At 42.4% G+C, this 18,687-nt stretch overlaps 1 protein-coding gene across 1 annotated transcript in view; it reads left to right on the forward strand.

Annotated features, from left to right (window-relative positions):
* Positions 1 to 13,368, forward strand: part of GASK1B (golgi associated kinase 1B) — a 29,262-nt gene extending 15,894 nt beyond the window's left edge. The window contains exons 4-5 of the mRNA XM_090036294.1: positions 8,816 to 9,042; positions 11,024 to 13,368. Of these exons, the coding sequence (XP_089892420.1) occupies positions 8,816 to 9,042; positions 11,024 to 11,231 (435 nt within the window). The 3' untranslated portion in view covers positions 11,232 to 13,368. The remainder of the gene's footprint in view (positions 1 to 8,815; positions 9,043 to 11,023) is intronic.
* The last annotated feature ends 5,319 nt before the right edge of the window (positions 13,369 to 18,687 follow it).

An 18,687-nucleotide genomic window follows, 5' to 3' on the forward strand; every position in this document is an offset into this window, starting at 1 on the left:
CCCCAGACCCTGTATTCAAGAAGCCCCATTAAAGATCTTGAATACAGTTCTGTGCTGGGATGACCAAATTGGGAGGAGAGGTATTTCAGCAGAAGTGACCTCTGGAAGGACTTTCACCTGTAGTGGCAGAAAGAAGGCACAACTTCTCCCTGGGCTACACAGAAGAGTAATGGTAGCAGAAGCCCCTTACTATATGTGGGAGCTCGATGCCGAATTATATAGGACTGAATTAAGCACAGGCTCAGACCTGTTCAATTTAAAACTTTTATTGTTTCACAAAGTCATAAAATAAAGGAGGTCTGTTGGTTCATGAGGTTCCCAAATCAAGCCCTTGCTCTCTAACCCGGAGGCTAGGTGCGGCTGCCTGATTCAGTAGTCTCAGAACTGGTCAACAGCTCATTTAAAAGGAGTCCCTTATCTTTTTTTAGGCAAAAGATACAAAACTGTCCCCATGGTGGAAGTGAGGCATCTAACATAACTTTACTATTAGTTATATATGATAACACTTATACATATGCATTTCTAATTCTTACTTCTATTGGTTATTTAGTTAACTTATCTATATTATAATATCAGGTGATACGCTTTGTATTATAATCATTACGCTTCTTATGTTAATCCTTAATGACCTTTATATTTCTTAAGCTAATTTTCTATAACCTAAATACATTATTCATCTATATGTTTTGCTGGTTTTTGCAGGGTTAAAATGTCAAAACTGACATAATATGCGGTTGTTTTTTCGTCATTGCGGTTTAGCCATGCAGTTTCCTATTCTTAACAATGTAAGCGGCATGTCTGCTATTTTTATCATTGTTCAAAGGTCAGAAGTTCAGTATTTTCATCCAAGGGTCAGAAAGTGATTACCAGAATGTCAATCGCTGACTTCTCAACCTCCTTGAAGCATTCTGGGAGTTTTAGTGCATTGTTCTAATGCTAGGCCTTGCTTAGCATAAGCACTCTCTCACACTATATGTTAAAAAAAGAGGCTTGTGTTCTCTCTAGCCCCAGCTCTTCAGCTGGCACATTGCTATAACTCATCTCCATCTTTCTTAGGGCCTTGTTAAACAGTAATTTTGGGTGGCCCCTAGAGCTCTTAACCCCTGGATTGTCTGCACATTAACACCTTAAAGTGGTTTAAAGCACTCACTGACATTTAGAGGTGTGATAGAATTACAGGGGAAGTGGTGCAGGCTCCTAGCCTGGGGATTTTTAAAAGGAAGTTAGATGAGCACCTTGCCGGGGTCATCTGACCCCGGTGCTCTTTCCTGCCAAGGCAGGGGGTCGGACTAGATGATCTACCTAGGTCCCTTCCGACTCTAGCTACTATGAAACTATGAAACTATAAGCCTCCTGAGGTTCATGGCTAAATTTGAGGTTAGTGGTAAGCTAAGTTGCAATCACTTTCCAGGTTAAATGGATTTGGACCTTAGCTCTTAATACATACTAGCAGAACAGGGAAAGATAGTATTGATGGCATGTGTACCCATATCCACCATGCTTGTTTTGGGGGGAACAGAATTAAAGTTTTTTGTACATATATACTATAGGAAAGAGCTCTTGTTTGGCAAGGTGCTAGGCTAGACCATCTAATGTGTTTAATTTCTGACTTGGCTAATCTTTTATCAAGAATGATTTTCTGTTCTCAGATAAACTTCTGCAGCCCATGAAATTAGCTGTAACCAAAAGAAGAACTTAGTTCTATACTTAAGGTTTTTCATTTGACCAAATATAATTTTGTAATTAATTGAATTGGCCACTTAGTGGGTGTGGAGAGAGCACAAGGAAGAATTTCCCTTACCTTTATGCTTCCCCATGCAGACTTGTCTGTCACAATTGCAGGACTTATATTCATCTGAGCACAAGGATTAGTAGGAACTGCATTACCAACAGCACTGTACACTTCAAGGCCATGCCTCCTCATTTATTCTTTCTACTGACCAACAGGGATGCCTCCCTATGGAAGGAAGTTCATGGTATTCCCTTACAATAGGCAGCATATCCTCCATTTTCCCTTGCATGAATTTTATCTTGTAGACCTCCTGCTGATTCAATTAATCTCTGTATTGGGTCCATCTGCACCAGGGTCTAAAAACTGCAGTAAACCTCTTGTATGCTCTGTATTTGATCTCTCATGAAATTCAGCTTTTTATAAAATTATGTTCTGCAAAGTGTAAAAATAATTGCTTTCCTTAAATGAAGCCTATTCCTGCTCTATGCAAGTTGTTTCCAGAAAGAATGGGTGTTTCCACATTTGGGTTATATTTCTGCAGCACTGGTTATGGTAATTATAGAACATGAATTTCTTACTTAAAAATAGGTTGCCACTTGTCTAGTGACTCCATCTCCAGTTGCACTGTGAATGAGTAATTCTTGGAATCTGATATAAAGTTATATGTGGACTATATAGGTTCTAAACTTAGTAATAGCACAGTGTGTATCAAAGCATTTAAACGGTTTCTGATTTGTAAACCTAGAATTGCTACTGTGTTCTCATTTACGTGTAAAAGTTAGTCCGATGCCTGTGTCAGACTGGTGCACAGAAATACATATTGATTTTAGGACTCTTTAATACTGCAGTTTAGCAGTGACCATTGCCAACAACAGCCAGTAGTAACTTCTGTTGTTGTCCAGAAATGGGCATAAACTGCAAGATTAGATGCAAAGGGACTGAGCTGTACATGATTTAAAAGGAAATCAAAACACTTTTATAAGGTCTGCTATGGCTCAGGAATTCTTTGAATTCTAACTTATACCTTATTAATTAGCACAAGTGCGTGCCAAGCAGATGAAGATATGCAGGAGGGATCTGATGGCTCTGCTCAGTTAATATTTTCTGAGAGGTGCACTTGAACTAACATCTAATTTGTGAGGGGTTTCATCAGGAGAACATGGAAAATTGTGGTGACAAAGCAATGGCGTGTATAATGCATTGCTAAGAGTGATTAGTATTCTGGGAGTATTGACTATAAATGGAATGAAAAGCTTTCAGCTGATCAGGAAATCTATAACTGTCTTGCAAGTATTACATGTGGTGTATAAACATCTGATCTATTCCACTGCTATGGGGAAGATTGATCTACTTTAATAACTTTAAGCATCTTGATGGTACCCATATTTTTAAATGGTATGAGATTGCGTTGCTGGCTACCCAGCTTGAAATTTTCCTGGTTCTGCCTTTGCCAGCTGGTTTGCCTTCTAAAGTTGGAAATCTCTCTCTTTATATTACCAATATATCTTAATTAAGAGCCTGCTCCAGCAAACCCTTATTCATGTGAGTACATAATTTTCACACAAATAGTCAAATTCAATCTAGCATACTCCATGCCTTCATAGACAAGAAGCCTATTTCACTTTACACACCCGAACGGCAGTTTTCCAGCCACATAATTGTCATTTTTGGCACTCAAATACAGTTTATGAATCTATTTCCTGTTACATGGCTACTAAGCATACACTCTGGTTGGTTATGCACTCTGGATCTTTACACATGTACCAACAGGAGTAAGTCCGGAGAAAAACAAGAGGAAGGCTTGCACTTGTCCAGTGTACACATATACACAGAGACATACCTGCCTGGCCAGTGCATAGCCAACTTTTTACACTCAATAGCTGTGTGGATACTTACATGTCTACACTGTAGGAAGGACTTGTGTAAAAGCCAGAAATGGGAGCTGGGCAGGCAGTTTGGGCACATAAATGAGATAGGATTCTGCCCATAAAGTCTTCCTGGATTGAGCTGTGAGAAAGTAACAAATAGGAAAAATGGTACTAAATTGAAAGGAAAAGGTTTTGTAGGAAGCTTTTATATATTATATTTTAGTTTGGATTGTTATAAAAGGTTCAGAGAAATTGGAGGGAATTCATAGAACAGCAGCTGATGGTGGTTAGAACTGATTAATGAGGAAAGAATATCCAAATGATAACTGCCTTGGAGAGGCATAATAGATTACAAGTATCTTGTATATATACATGGAAAAGGTAGAGGTATTTTGGGTGGTTCAAGGGGATGTAACAATGAGTGATGAGGTGAAATTAATCAAAAAATAATTAAATTGATTAGCAAGAAACATACCTAGCAGTATAGTCTTTGAGACCATGGTATATATTTTTAAAGAACATATCTACTTCATGAGTCATATAAAACTAGAAAAGGAGGATAGAAAATATTCTATCTAAACACATAATTGGTGAAATAATGGAGCAACTGATCAAAATAAATGCTTTTAATTTCTAATTTCAATAATCTTATACAAGATATTATAGTATATATAATACATTATGCATATTATACTACACCACCCCTCCCACATTTAAATACACGAAAGAATGTGAATTTGATGGGGGGGTTTATTTTTGGAGATTCCATCTGTTTTTTTTAACATTTTACCTTGGGCATATGAATTATGATACACATTTAATTAGATGATTCTATACTATATTTTTTCAACAGAACCACTCCTTTATTCAATGTGCAAGATGGGCTATGCTAGGGAAATGAAACAGGTTCCCATGTTGCATGAGGCTGTTATCTGGAAGGGTATTGCCTCACTTGCAGTTGTGCAGTGAACTGAGGCAGAAGATTGCAGGAAGAGAAAGGGTGCTATTAGGTATAAAGGCAGTTTAATACTATCCTGGAGAATAAGTTTCCTATCATCGAATCGTAGAAAATTAGGGTTGGAAGGGACCTCAGGAGGTCATCTAGTCAAACCCCCTGCTCAAAGCAGGACCATTCCCAACTAGATCGTACTAGCCAGGGCTTTGTCAAGCTAGGTCTTAAAAACCTCTAAGGATGGAAATTCTACCACCTGTCTAGGGATTGTGTTCCAGTGCTTCACCACCTTCCTAATGAGAAAGGTTTTCCTAATATTCAAACTAAATCTCCTTTGCTGCAACTTGAGATCATTGCTCCTTGTTCTGTCGTCTGGCACCACTAAGAACAGTCTAGCTCCATCCTCTTTGGAACCCCCCTTCAGGTAGTTAAAGGCTGCTATTAAATCCCTTCTCAGTCTTCTCTTCTCTGGACTATATACATCCAGTTCCCTCAGCTTCTTCTCATAAGTCATGTGCCCCAGCCCCCAAACCATTTTTGTTGCTCTCTACTGGATGCTATCCAGCTTGTCTACATGCTTTCTGTACATCTACATCCTTTCTGTAGTGGGGGCCAAAAGTTGGACACAGTATTTCAGATGTGGCCTCACCAGTAGAGAATAGAGAGGAAAAATTACTGCTCTTGATCTGCTGGCAATACTCCTACTAATGCAGTCCAATATGCTCTTAGCTTGCTTGGCAACAAGGGCACACTGCAGAGTCATATCCAGCTTATTGTCCACTGTAACCCCCAGGTCCTTTTCTGCAGAGCTGCTGCTTAACCAGTCAGTCCCCAGCATGTATCAGTGCATTGGATTCTTCCATTCTAAGTGCTGGACTTTGCACTTGTCTTTTTTGAACCTCATGAGATTTCTGTTGGCCTAATCCTCAAATTTGTCTAGGTCACTGAATCCTAGCCCTACCCCCCCCTCAGTGTATCTATTACACCTCCCAGCTTGGTGTCATCCACAAACTTGTTGAGGGTATAATCCATCCCATCTTCCAGATCGTTAATGAAGATATTGAATAAAACTAGCCTCAGGACCAACCCCTGGGGCACTCCACTTGATACCAGCTAGACACCAAGCCGTTGATTACTACTGCTGAGCCCAACAATCCAGCCAGCTTTCTATCCACCTTATGGTCCATTGATCAAACCAATACGTTCTTAGTTTGCTTGCAAGAATGCTGTGGGAGATGGTATCAAAAGCCTTGCAAAAGTTAAGGTATATTATGTCCACTGTTTTCCCCACATCCATAGAGCCATTTACCTCATCATAGAACACAATCAGGCTGGTCAGACATGACTTGCCTGTGGTGAATCCATGCTGACTTTTCCTAATCACCTTCTTCTCCTCCAAGTGCTTAGAAATGGACTCTTTGAGGACATGCTCCATGATTTTTCTGGGGACAGAGGTGAGGCTGACTGATGTGTAGTTCCATGGATCCTCTTTCTTTCCTTTCTTAAAGATGGGCTCTATATTTGCCCTTTTGCAATCGTCTGGGACCTGCCCAATCACCATGAGCTTTCAAAGATAATGGCCAGCGGCTTTGCAGTCACCTCAACCAACCCCCTCAGCACACTTGGATCCATTGCATTTGGCCGCATGGACTTGTACAGGTCCAGCTTTTCTAAATAGTCCCTTACCTGTTCTTTCACCACTTTTGGCTGCTCACCTTCTCCCCAAACTGTGCTGCCTCGTACAGTAGTCTGGGAGCTGACCTGTGAAGACCAAGGTGAAAAAGGCATAGAGTACTTCAGACTTCTCCTCATCATCTGTCACTAGGTTGCCTCCCTCATTTAGTAAGGGACCCACACTTTCCCTGACCTTCCTCTTGTTGCTAACACATAGAAATCCTTCTTGTTACCCTTCACATCCCCTTGCTAGGTGCAACTTCAATTGCACTTTGGCCTTCCTGACTTCATCCATGCATGAATGAACAATATTCTTATAGTACTTCCAAGTTGTTTGTCCATGCTTCCACTTCTTGTAAGCTTCCTTCTTATTTTTAAGGTCATTAAAAGTTCTCTGCTAAGTCAAGCTGATTGCTTGCCACATTTGCTATTCTTCCTACACATCAGGATGGTTTGTTCCTGCACCCTTACTATGGTTTCTTTAAAATACAGCCCGCTCTCCCTCAGACTAGCCTCCCAAGGGATCCTACTCATTACTTCCCTGAGTGAGTCAAATTTTACTTTTCTGAAGTCCAGGGTCCATACTTTGCTGCTCTCCTTTCTTTTTTTTTGTTAGGATTCTGAACTCAATCATCTCACTGTCACTGCTGTCCAATTTGCCATCCACTTCTACATTCCCTATCACTTCTTCCTTGTTTGTATGCAGCAGGTCAAGAAGGGCATGGCCCCTAGTTGGTCTATCCAACACTTGCATCAAGAAGTAGTCTCCAGTGCTCTCCAAAAACTTCCTGGATTGCCTGTGCATGGCTGTATTGCCCTCCCAACAGATGTCAGGATGATTGATGCCCCGCATGAGAACCAGGGCCTGTGATCTGGAAACTTCTGCTAGTTGTCTGAATAAAGCATCATGTACCTCATCTTCCTGGTCTGGTATTCTATAGCGCACACCCACCACAACATCATCCTTGTTGCTCTCCCCTCTAACTTTAACCCAGAGACTTTCAACAGGCCTATCTCCAGTTTCATCCTGGAGCTCTGCGCAATCATATGGCTCTTCCATATACCGTGCAACTCCCCTCCTCTTCTCCCTGGCCTGTCCTTCCTGAACAATTTGTACCCATCCATGACAGTGGTCCAGTTATACAAACTATCACACCAAGTCTTTGTTATTCCAATCTTGTCATAGTTTCTTGACTGTGTAAGGACTTCCAAGTCTTTTTGCTTGTTTCCCAGGCTCCATGCAATCATGTACAGACACCTAAGGTGACTAGCCAATTGCCTTACTAGTCACCCCTGCTGCCATCTTGTGACAGGATGAATGAAGCCTCCCCTGCTGCCATCTTGTGTTTCTGCTCCCTCCAAGTCCCTGGCTTTCCCACTTACCTAAGGGCTTTGTTTTTCATCCTTCGGGGCAACCTAGTTTAAAGCCCTCCTCACTAGGTTAGTGAGCCTGTCCCTTAGTCTTCCACAGAGTTCTTGCATGATGGTAGTCACATCACTAATTGTGTGTTCATCCTTTCCTATATGCCTGGCCTGCCCTGAATCTTTGAGGTCTGGTTGGCATAAGTGGTGAGCATCTATAGTTGCAACTGAACTGGAGTGGGAACTGTCTTTGAACATACAATAACACTATGCTCTGAAAAATGAAGTCCAAGGCATCTCATTATGTACTCCAAATTAGACATTTTTTTCTGTACCTCAGTTCTTTATCTGTAAAATAGGGAGCATAATCAGACCTTCCCTTAATGTGGCATTGTGAAAAAGTTGTTATTGTCTGGGAGGCTCCATCTCCATAAGGAAATTAATTATCTTGTATTTACAGCTGAATTTGAAAAGTGGGATGTAAACAAAGAATGGAGCCCATCCCTTGCAGAAAGAGGATAAAAATCAAATATTGACTTGCAGCTTCTTAAGTAAGCATAATCTGTGTTATACACTGAGGGCGGTAGGGCTGATAGAAAAAACAGAATGTGACCATTTAATTAAATACTGTGATAATGCATCTTTATGAGGGGATGAATTGAGGTTATTTTCATTCTGATATCTTTTAACTTTTGAGTGCTTTACTTTGCAGCCTTAATTTTCTTTTATCATAGCTTTTTGTATGTAATATTATGATAAATTACATAACACAAACCTCTTGTGTACTTTATGACCATTAGACTTTATAATTACTTTCATGCTCCAGCCTAAAGAATTAAAGAATAATCCTTCTTTCTGGATATGTTAGACTTGCTTCACCCCTTGCTTACTTTAGTTTCACATCAGCGTCACTTCAGTGTTTCCACTGAATTTGTACTGTATATAACCAGAACAACAGAGTAGTAAATCACCCCCCCTGGGTACAATTAGGGAGTAGAACATGGGTTTTAATAGCAGATGAGTTATGAAAACCATGTGTTGAAGCCTTTTTTCCCCCTACCTCTGACTTTAATTTGTTCTGTGCTCACAAACTTGGCGCACATATTAGTAAGAAATGAGATTTCCACCCCCACCCCAGAGTCTCAAAAATAAAGTTGTAGGTACATTTAATAATCCAACCTGTGTCCTGTATTATGTGCTTTGTTAATGTTGCATATTCATTTCCAGGTCTACAGTCGACTAGACAGAAATTGCTGTGGGTTCAAACCTCGCAGGGAGGATTCCTGTGTGCAGAAAAGACTGAAGCTGAAATGTGATGATCAAGACTCCATTGACCTGACACACATCATTCAGAGAAAGCATGACCCAAGGCACTTAGTCTTTATAGACAATATGGCTTTCTTTGACAGAAGTGAAGACAATCTTGACTTCAAAATATTACAGGGGATCAAAGAGTAAGTTTTAGGACAGTCCTAAAAATTTACACAGCATTTCATAGGATTATTCCTAGCTTTTCTTTCCAGAGTTGTGCAAGTAACTGAGATGGGGGATTATATAAATATTCCCCAGCAAACAACATTGTTAACCTCAGTATAAATATAGATCACAAAGGCACTGGATGCAGGTGTTGCCATGGACATAGTCTTTCTAGACTTCAGCAAGGCCTTTGACACCGTCTCCCACCCCATCCTCATTAAAAAACTAGGCGACTGTGGCATTGATGCCTACACAGTCAGATGGATTGCAGATTGCCTGAAGGGTCATACTCAGAGGGTGGTGGTGGATGGGTCATATTCAACCTGGGGGGAAGTGGGCAGCGGAGTCCCCCAGGGCTCGGTCCTGGGGCCTGCACTGTTCAACATCTTCATCAGCGATTTGGACGACGGGGTGAAATGCAACCTGTTTAAATTTGCTGATGATACCAAAATTTGGGGTGAGGTGAGCACCCTAGTAGGGAGGGAAAGACTGCAACAAGACCTGGATAGGTTACAGGAGTGGGCTGACATAAACAGGATGCGTTTCAATACTGGCAAGTGCAGGGTGCTGCACTTAGGCAGTAGAAACCAGCAGCACACTTATAGAATGGGAAACTCCCTTCTTGAGAGCACGGAGGCAGAAAGGGATCTTGGAGTCATTATTGACTCCAAGATGAACATGGGCCGACAATGCGAGGTCTCGGTTGGTAGGGCTAACCGGACCTTGTCGTGCATCCACAGGTGCATCTCAAGTAGAGCCAGGGAGGTGATCCTCCCCCTATATGCGACACTGGTCAGGCCACAGCTGGAGTACTGTGTCCAGTTCTGTGCGCCCCATTTCAGAAGGGATGTGGACAACATTGAAAGGGTCCAGAAGAGGGCCACACGCATGATCCGGGGACTACAGGGCAGACCCTACATTGAAAGACTGCGGGACCTAAACCTGTTCGGCCTTCACAAGAGAAGGCTGAGGGGGGACCTGGTGACTATCTATAAACTCACTAGCGGGGACCAGAAGGGTTTAGGGGAGACCCTGTTTCCCCTAGCGCCCCCTGGCATGACAAGGAACAATGGACACAAGTTATTAGAGAGTAAGTTTAGATTAGACATCCACAAGAGCTACTTCACAGTTAAGGCGGCTAGGAGCTGCAACCAACTTCCTAGGGAAGTGGTGCTGGCTCCTACCCTGGGGATCTTTAAGAAGAGGCTTGATGACTACCTGGCTGGACTCATCTGAGTCCAGTCTTTTTCTCCCGCCCAGGCGGGGGGTCGGGCTTGAAGATCTACAAGGTCCCTTCTGACCCTACTTCTATGATTCTGTGATTCTATGATTCTATGAACATGAATAATAGAGGATGTCTAGAGAAACTACTAGGAGGTGAGCAATACAAATTGGGAAGAGGAAGCGTTTTTTCCATTCTACAAGCCACTTAACAGTCACTAGTGGGCATGTCTACACGTGTGATTTAATGTGCATTAGCCTTATTTTAATGATTATTTAAGCATCCCTAACAAACCTGTGCTATTTAGTTAATGTGCATTAAAATAGGCTAATCGATTTGGCTAAATCTGATTTGAAGATTCGGCAACTGCTGAATCAACTAAATCTCTGAATCAAACAGACCCCATCCCCCGCCTGCTCTCCCAGCCCGGTCAATGGCTGCCCTGCACAGCCTGAGCGTCCTCGCACTTAAAAAAAAAAAAAAGCCCCACATTCACCAGCTCCTGCCAGGTAGGGGGGTGTTCCCCGCTGCCCCCCACTGCCCTGCACTGCATGGGAGGGCTCTGCCATGAGCCCCCAAAGTCCCCAAGAGCCATTGCAGCAGCTGGTGAGTGCAGGTCTTTTTTTTTTTTAAGTGCTAACTAAGGGACTGACTATGGATATGATTGTTAACTTCAGTATAAATACTGCAGTTCACAGGGGTGCCAAGTTTGACCAGTTTCTTTATGCTTTTTTCAGGTTCCCTGAATTGGCAGTTTCAGTGCTCAAAAGCCAGCACTTACGGGAGAAGCTTCTTCAGTCTTTGTTCCTTGACAAAGTGTACTGGGAGAGCCAAGGAGGTCGCCAAGGAATTGAAAAACTTATTGATGTGGTAGAAAGGAGGGCAAAAATTCTTCTTACTTACATAAATGCACATGGAGCTAAAGTAATACCCATGAATGAATGAATTTATCTTGTTTCTAACTCTAAGTTAGAAAGTATTTTTACAGATCTATAAAGCAACAGCTGAAGGCAGGACTGATTTTTTTCCCCACCCTGTAGTTAAACCCCCCCCCAAAACCAATACAGGAAATTAGCAAGCTCATTAAAAAAACATTTTAAATGTCCTACCTACTTATGGAGAATATAAAACCATCAGGTCCTATACTCTCTAAAATTCAGTGGATTTATTTGTGTCCTTCACTTATAACACAACAATGTCCAAACAGTATGATAAATGCCCTTATGGTAACGTTATGGGTGAAATTAACAGCAACCAAGCACCAGATTGAACTCTCACTTAAATGCTATAAAGGACAAAGACAAATTAGGAGCACATATTTCGCAGAAGAACCACTCCCTTTCTGATGTCACTATCTGTGTGCTCAAGGGAAATCTATTAAAGACCTATAAAAGTCAAGTTTGGGAACAAAAAATTCATAAACTGGCTGGATTGAACACTGATACTGATTTATTTAAGGACAAATATATTTTCACTGGATCCTTTTATTTTAGAATTAAAGGCGAGGTATCCAAACAGCTCTCAGTATTGATCCAACTGGTCCCACTAAAGCCAATGGACTTTTTAACCTTGATTTAAACAGGAACTAAGCTCACTCTTAAAAATTCCACTCTGACTTTATAACAGAGCTTACCAAAGTGAACATGAATGCAGGCAGTTGCATTCCTTTCTTTTGGCTTGTTTTTATTTTTAAGAAAACACAATTCCCACTGTCCCTTAAGCCTGATGTGTTTTATTGTGTGTATTTTATTGTGAAATGTATTGGGACCAAATTCAGTTTTCTTGGAAATAGATGCAACTCCCACTGGAAGTTGTGCCTGCTTTCCCAGTGTGAGATGCAGGGACATACTCTGTAGCAATTAATATATTCGATAAATTATGCGCCCTCCCCCAACTTTTGTCCACAGATTTTCCAGTTTAGTTGCAGATTATTCACAAGCCATTCATTCATGAGTCATATGCTGTGTAACTGCAGAAATCTGAAATTCAGCTGATTCTCTGGTGCTCATGCATTACAAAGCATGGACTAAGTATAACTCATAGAATCATGATTTTAGTGCAGCTGATAGTGTTTATGGATTCAGAATTAAGCTTTCCATGATGTTGTGCTATATTTGTGCATATGGTTTTGTTTCTGAAACATTCCTGCCAATGCATTTATCCTGTAGACTTCTGACAGAAAGCAAACATAAAGGGACATGGGCGTTGTTAATATTAGAACAGAAAATGTTGCTTATGATAGTTGGTCAGCTCTAGTGAGCCCTGAATTTAGCTGCTTGTTTTCTGTTAAAAATGACCCCAACTCTTTAAGAGGTGGTTTGTTGTTGGCAATGGACTAAATAATAAATATCAATGGAATAGTTCCTCCGCTGTCAAAAATTGTCATCATTTGGTTGAGTTCAGTGGAGGTAGGGCAGTTGCCTCCAGCTGAGGATCTTCCTGAACATGGTCCTGAACACAGGTTTGTTAGGAAATCTTGGTTATGCACCTTGTTCTGAGACATTATCATCATTGTTATTGAAATAAGCCCTGTGCTATATTTTACTACACTTCCAGAGACAACTGACAATGCTGAGTACCGTAAAACACAGCTGCTCCTTAGTCCTCGATAAATATTCAGGAAAGTTTTTCTTTTGGAGGGTTTAGACAATAATGGGATAAATAACATTCCTGTAGGTACTTATAATGTAACAGCGTATAGTATTTGCTAATTTTCTGTATTGCTTCTTTGAGACGGCTTGTATAATTGTATTATCTGGCCGTAATAAGAAATTAAAGTACTGTTTTGTGTGTTTGTTTTTAAAAATATTTTAAATAAGTTGAATGTGATAATTTATATCTTTCTTTTATTCTCAGTGTATGAACAACCATGGATCAGCAACAGGAATAACCGATTTTTTTGAGTGAGTTCTCTGTAATCAGAAAAAATGGCAGCAACATTTTAAGGATTTGATCACCTGCTTAATCTTTAATTCTCTCAACCAGGGATAATTAATATTTTCTTGAGGGATCCCAAAATGACTTCTGCATGTTAGGTGAACTGTTGGGAAGATCTGTTTTAGTTACAAAATATTTGCGTGGCATTTCAGGTACTTACTCTTGGTACAGCTGAGGCAGAATTTTGGTTAATTGGATGTAGATTTTAAAAATATTAATGCTAGCCAAACTGACTAGTAGTAGAAAAACAAAGACACCATTGTCCTGTGGATCCTGCTTGGAACCAGAGAGTAGGCAGTTCTCAGCTGTATGGACTTGAAGGTCACCAAGTGGCCAGACTGGTCCCCATTGTCTTTGAGCCTTGCACAGGTTACCTATATAACGTTAAAAATCTGTGCAATGTTGTGATGTCATAAAGCCAGGGCATTTTTAGGGCAGCTACAGGTAAAGCCTTTATGTTGCTTTAGATCTGCATGGCTGTGATTTGTCACTAGAGAGCTGGTAAACAGGGACATGGACAGGAGTCAGGACTCTATTCCTCCCCTGTGGTGGGAGAGGAGGGTAAGGGTGGCAGGTAGCTTGGGGGTCTTCCCTCTCTCCACACCCAGCAGAAACCCAGCCAGAGTGCATGGTGGGTGGGGAGAAATCTTGAAAAACTTTTTGACATAAGGCAGGGTGCATATGTTTGGGGGTTGGGGGAGAGGGAGTTAGACAATAAAGAGAAAGGAGTGATTTTTTTTTTTTTTTTTTTTACAAATTAAAGGAGTAAAATCATGCATGTGACAGTGAACTGGGATTGGGTAGGAGGGGGGAGTGGGGTTAGGGACAGCTTGGGGTGTACTGGCTGGGAGAAGGGACCTGTCCTGGCTCTTGGTGGCAAGACCCTAGATTGGGGCAAGTATGCTTTCCCCAGCTCCAGAGTCCTGCAGCTGTGCTCATTTCCAAGATAAACCTCCTTTTGAGTGGCTTATCTTTAAAACATTTAGAGGGTACTTATAGGGTGTGTCTACATGTGTCACTATGGCAATGTTGTTACTGTGTTGTGATTTAGTACATCCTTTTCATAGATTTCATAGACATTAGGGCTGGAAGGGACCTCGGGAGATCATCGAGTCCAGCCCCCTGCCCAAAGGGCAGGAAGTCAGCTGGGGTCATAGGATCCCAGCAAGATAAGCATCCAATTTACTCTTGAAGGTGTTCAATGTAGGTGCTTGAACCACCTCCGCTGGCAGACTGTTCCAGACCTTGGGGGGCTCGGACAGTAAAGAAATTCTTCCTTATGTCCAGCCTGAAACGGTCTTGCAGGAGTTTGTGACCGTTCGACCTTGTCATCCCTTGGGGCGCTCTGGTGAACAAACGTTCCCCCAGATCCTGGTGGTCACCCCTGATAAACTTATAGGTGGCCATCAGATCACCCCTGAGCCTACACTTTTCCAGGCTAAAGAGTCCCATGGCTCTCAGCCTGTCATCGTAAGATCTGTTTTCCTGACCTCTGATCCTGCGCATGGCTCTCCTCTGGACTCTCTCAAGCTTCTCCACATCCTTTTTGAATTGTGGAGCCCAAAACTGGACGCAGTACTCCAGCTGCGGCCTCACCAAGGCCGAGTACAAGGGGAGAATGACGTCCTGGGATTTGCTCGAGAAGCATCTATGGATGCAAGCCAGCGTTTGGAAGTACTAAATCATGGCGCAGTAACAGCCTGTACTGTGCCCTGTGCACAGCACATGGTTATTTTTAGCAGCTACTTCGCCATAGTGTCGCACTATACTGGGGAGTGCATCGCTATAGCAGAGTCATGTGCAGATGCCCATAGATGCTGTGTCACCGTAACGTGTTGCTACAGTGACATAGCACCATGTGTAGATGTGCCTATAGCGGTTTAATACATATTAACTAATGGCTGGGTTAAGGCATTTTAAGTGTTGTTATGCTGATTTTTGCATAACCTGTACCATGGGTTTTTGTGTCCAGGCTCCCTCATATGTAAAATTCTCATGGGACCATTTTTTCCCTAGTTCTTTCTTTACCTCCCCACCTTCACTTCAGCCATCCATGATATAGCCCTACATTTGTTCCAATCTTGCTTCCTCCATGCTTGGGAATAATCATTTACCCTTTTATTAAAGTCATTTTGAAATGTTATGGTCATACAAAGCAATATGGTCTTAGTGAGGGCAAGGATCCAGTCTGCTGTCTCTTCCCAGTTGACATGCAGTTATTACCTTGCAAAGCACATGTAAAAAGCTTGAGATGTGCTTCTTTTAACCTTTCCAAATACAGCTACCAGGAACCACATTTTTTCATGGGATTTGGATTTGTAGCTGATCTAGATCGCTTAACATGTACATATGGTTCTGCAGGCCACCTTAACATTCCTCAAAACATTTTTCCTGTTGGATGAGAAACAAATACTCTGCCACTGAAATGCAGAGCCTGATTTTACTCCTGATTCACAGTGTTGTAAATGAGAGTAGGTTCTGTGAAATCATGCTGGCATAACAGAAAAACCACACCCATAGCCGTGTATTAACTTATGGGTCAAAACCAAGCTAAAAATAGTGGTCAAGGGTTGTTTTGTTGTAGATCCTTGTATGGTTTTTTATTTTGATGGGCACTGTTTAGGGCTTCCTTGCACATTTTGCATATAATACATTGTTTTCAATTTGATAGATTCAGGTTCAGTGCCTTAGTAGACTCCACCCGATTCATGTTTTTAATTAGAGCTGGCCAGAAAAAAACATTTCTAGTTTTGGCTCTGGACAACAGAGAAGATATATCCTTTTCTATGGAGGCCCAAAGTTACCTCAGCTCTTTGAGTTTGGTCCTTTATTGTGACTGAACAAGAAAATCTTAAATGCAGGGCTGTTTTTCAAGGCAAACAGTGGCAATGTACCCACATAGCAGATGTAGCCCAAGTAACTTGTGTATATACTCCCCTCCTCCAACTGAAGGGGTTGTTAGCTGGCAGGCGTGCTGTGGGGGAACTGCAGACCGCTCAGTTTCCCTCCATCCCTATAGAACCAGGCCAGGACAATCAGAGGACTTAACTATATGCACATTTATTTACATTAACTTATCACAAGGGAAAAGAACGTGGATATAAACATATGTACAATGTATATATATATTTATAAGATGTCTAAACCAGTAACATAAACAATACCCTCTGGGTAAATGACATAAAACCTTATACCAGTGCTCCATATACAGATAAGTCACCATAAGTATCTGATCTGAAACAGATAAACCTCAAAGATAAACAATCCCAAGGGGATACCCCAATGCCTTTGGACTTTTCCCAAGCCCTACAAAGAAGCTGGTAACTTTAGGGGGGCCCTCCCAGTGGGACCTCAACTTTCCGGAGCCTTAACTAACCAGGGGGGACTCCTCTCCCCTGTGGATATCCTCTTTTCCCTGCAACTCATGGCTCCCAGGCCTGGAGGGTGGCCCTCATCCTCTGTGCCAGGCTGCTCTCTCACCTGCAGTGGGCTTTGGAGGGGTCGCTGTCCCCTGGAACAGAGCTCTGCTATGAAGGGGTTCTGGGGCCTCTGGCTCAGCCCTGTCTGCTGGCTCAGTAGCTTGATCACCATCTGGCTCGCTGGACTCAACCTTTTGCTATGGTTTGGAGGCCTGGGCTGCCTGGTGCAGCACCAGGATCGGTCTGCTCCCAGACCCTCCGTGCAACGCCTCCTGCACCGAGCTCCCAGCTTCATTTTGGGGGTTGGGGACCTGAGCCGCCCAAGCGCTCCAAAGGTCCTACTCTGGGCACCGGCCTTTGCACTGTGTCTCTGGCCGCACGCCAGAGGTTGCAGACCCGAGCTGCCTCACGCAGCTCCCAGGGTATGGATACCATATGCCGTGCTGCACACTGACAGTGTAGCTGCTGGAGCCGTCCACCGTTCCCTGCTGATGGAAATCTTCAGGGGTGCTTCTGGGTTACTGCTTCACCCTGCTGAGCAGCTCTCCTCAGCTCTTCTAAGCCCCGCTGTTCTGTCTTCATTCTCTCCCGGACGTGCTTTCCTCATGCTGGGCATGCAGCTCCATTTATATGCTCCAGGGCTCTGCCCCTGAAGTCTTCCAGACCTGAGGTTTGCAGTCCTCAATCAGGTCCATGGGGGGTGGGGGAAAAAGGGGGGATCCTCTCCCCCTCCTCTCAGGAAAGGGGCATGACTGAACTCCTCTGACTGCCTCCTGATTGGGGGATGAGCTCCACCAATCAAAACAGCAAGATTTCAAGCCTGGGACTCAACCCAAGCTCCAAAAGGCAAGCCTGCTACATAGATATATGTATATATGTAACACCCAGTAGAACTGAAGCTTCAGGGCAAGTTTACACCTCTTCTGGTGTGGAGTGTCCAAGGGAAGGAGGAGGTTTTACTTAAGGAGCCTCCTTATTCTTGTTCCTTTGTGAATGGATCGGGCACTCAGTGTGTGTGGTCACTAGCCTCACAAAACCAAGGTCAGGCTTGCTTTTCCAAACTGGGTGGACCCAGCCAGAGAATGGATGACTGTGTGTAGAAAGGGGGAATAAATATTAATCTTTTCAAGGTTGATGCAACACTACCCTCAGGGATTCAAGCTCTGCGTCTACTTGGGACACAATTTTTCTGGGGCCAGATAAACCAATGCTCCCTGAGATTGCCTCAGCAATACAATGTGTGGTAGCCCTTTTTCTGGCTTCAAGGCTGGATCCGGCATCCCATGTCGATATTTTTTGCTTACAAAGAGTGCCATCACCTTCAGGAGTTAAGAATACCCATGTTCAGATAAGATGTGAGATGATATCCTGCATCATTCCTTACACTAGTAATAAGGTTTAAAATTCTGAAAAACACTACTCGTCCTCTTTAGCATTTGGCTTGTAATTGTGTGGCATGGTGCCAAGTCCAGTACTGTTGATAGTACAAAGAATGATGGCTGCAGTGCATATAGATACTGAATAGGTGAAGGCAGAATAACTTTTAGATTTTGTTTTCATTCACTAAAGTTGAAGGATTTCTCTATAATGAGGAGAATTTCGTATAATCAAGTGCCCTTACATAGCTGCTGCTGCAGTGATTTGATCCAAATAAGCACTTAGCACAGTGTATTTATTTGCTGCTAACACATTAAAACAGAAGAGACCTACTCCCACCTCAGTAGCTGGGGTAGGGCTTTCAGTTGATTAATCTATTTCCTTTTAAAACAACACAATAATGGTCTGACGTCCCGGTATGTAAACCAGAAACAAAAAAGAATGAATTAAAATAAGCCTGATTTCTACCTATTGTAGGGATTCAGAGTCAGTCAAGAAACTGTGCTTCATTCATTCACTAATACATCAACTGTGCTGAACTACCTTCCATTTATAGTCATGTGGGAACAGGCACAGCTTCATGTTCCAAATTAGTTGGAAGGGCATTGCCAATGGCAGCAATCTAAGATCTATGGGTGGGAAAAGGAAATTGTGTCATTCCTGAAGCC

This window comes from Crocodylus siamensis, chromosome 2 (assembly GCF_052110815.1).
Source record: "Crocodylus siamensis isolate JL-2025a chromosome 2, ASM5211081v1, whole genome shotgun sequence".
NCBI classification, from domain to species: domain Eukaryota; kingdom Metazoa; phylum Chordata; order Crocodylia; family Crocodylidae; genus Crocodylus; species Crocodylus siamensis.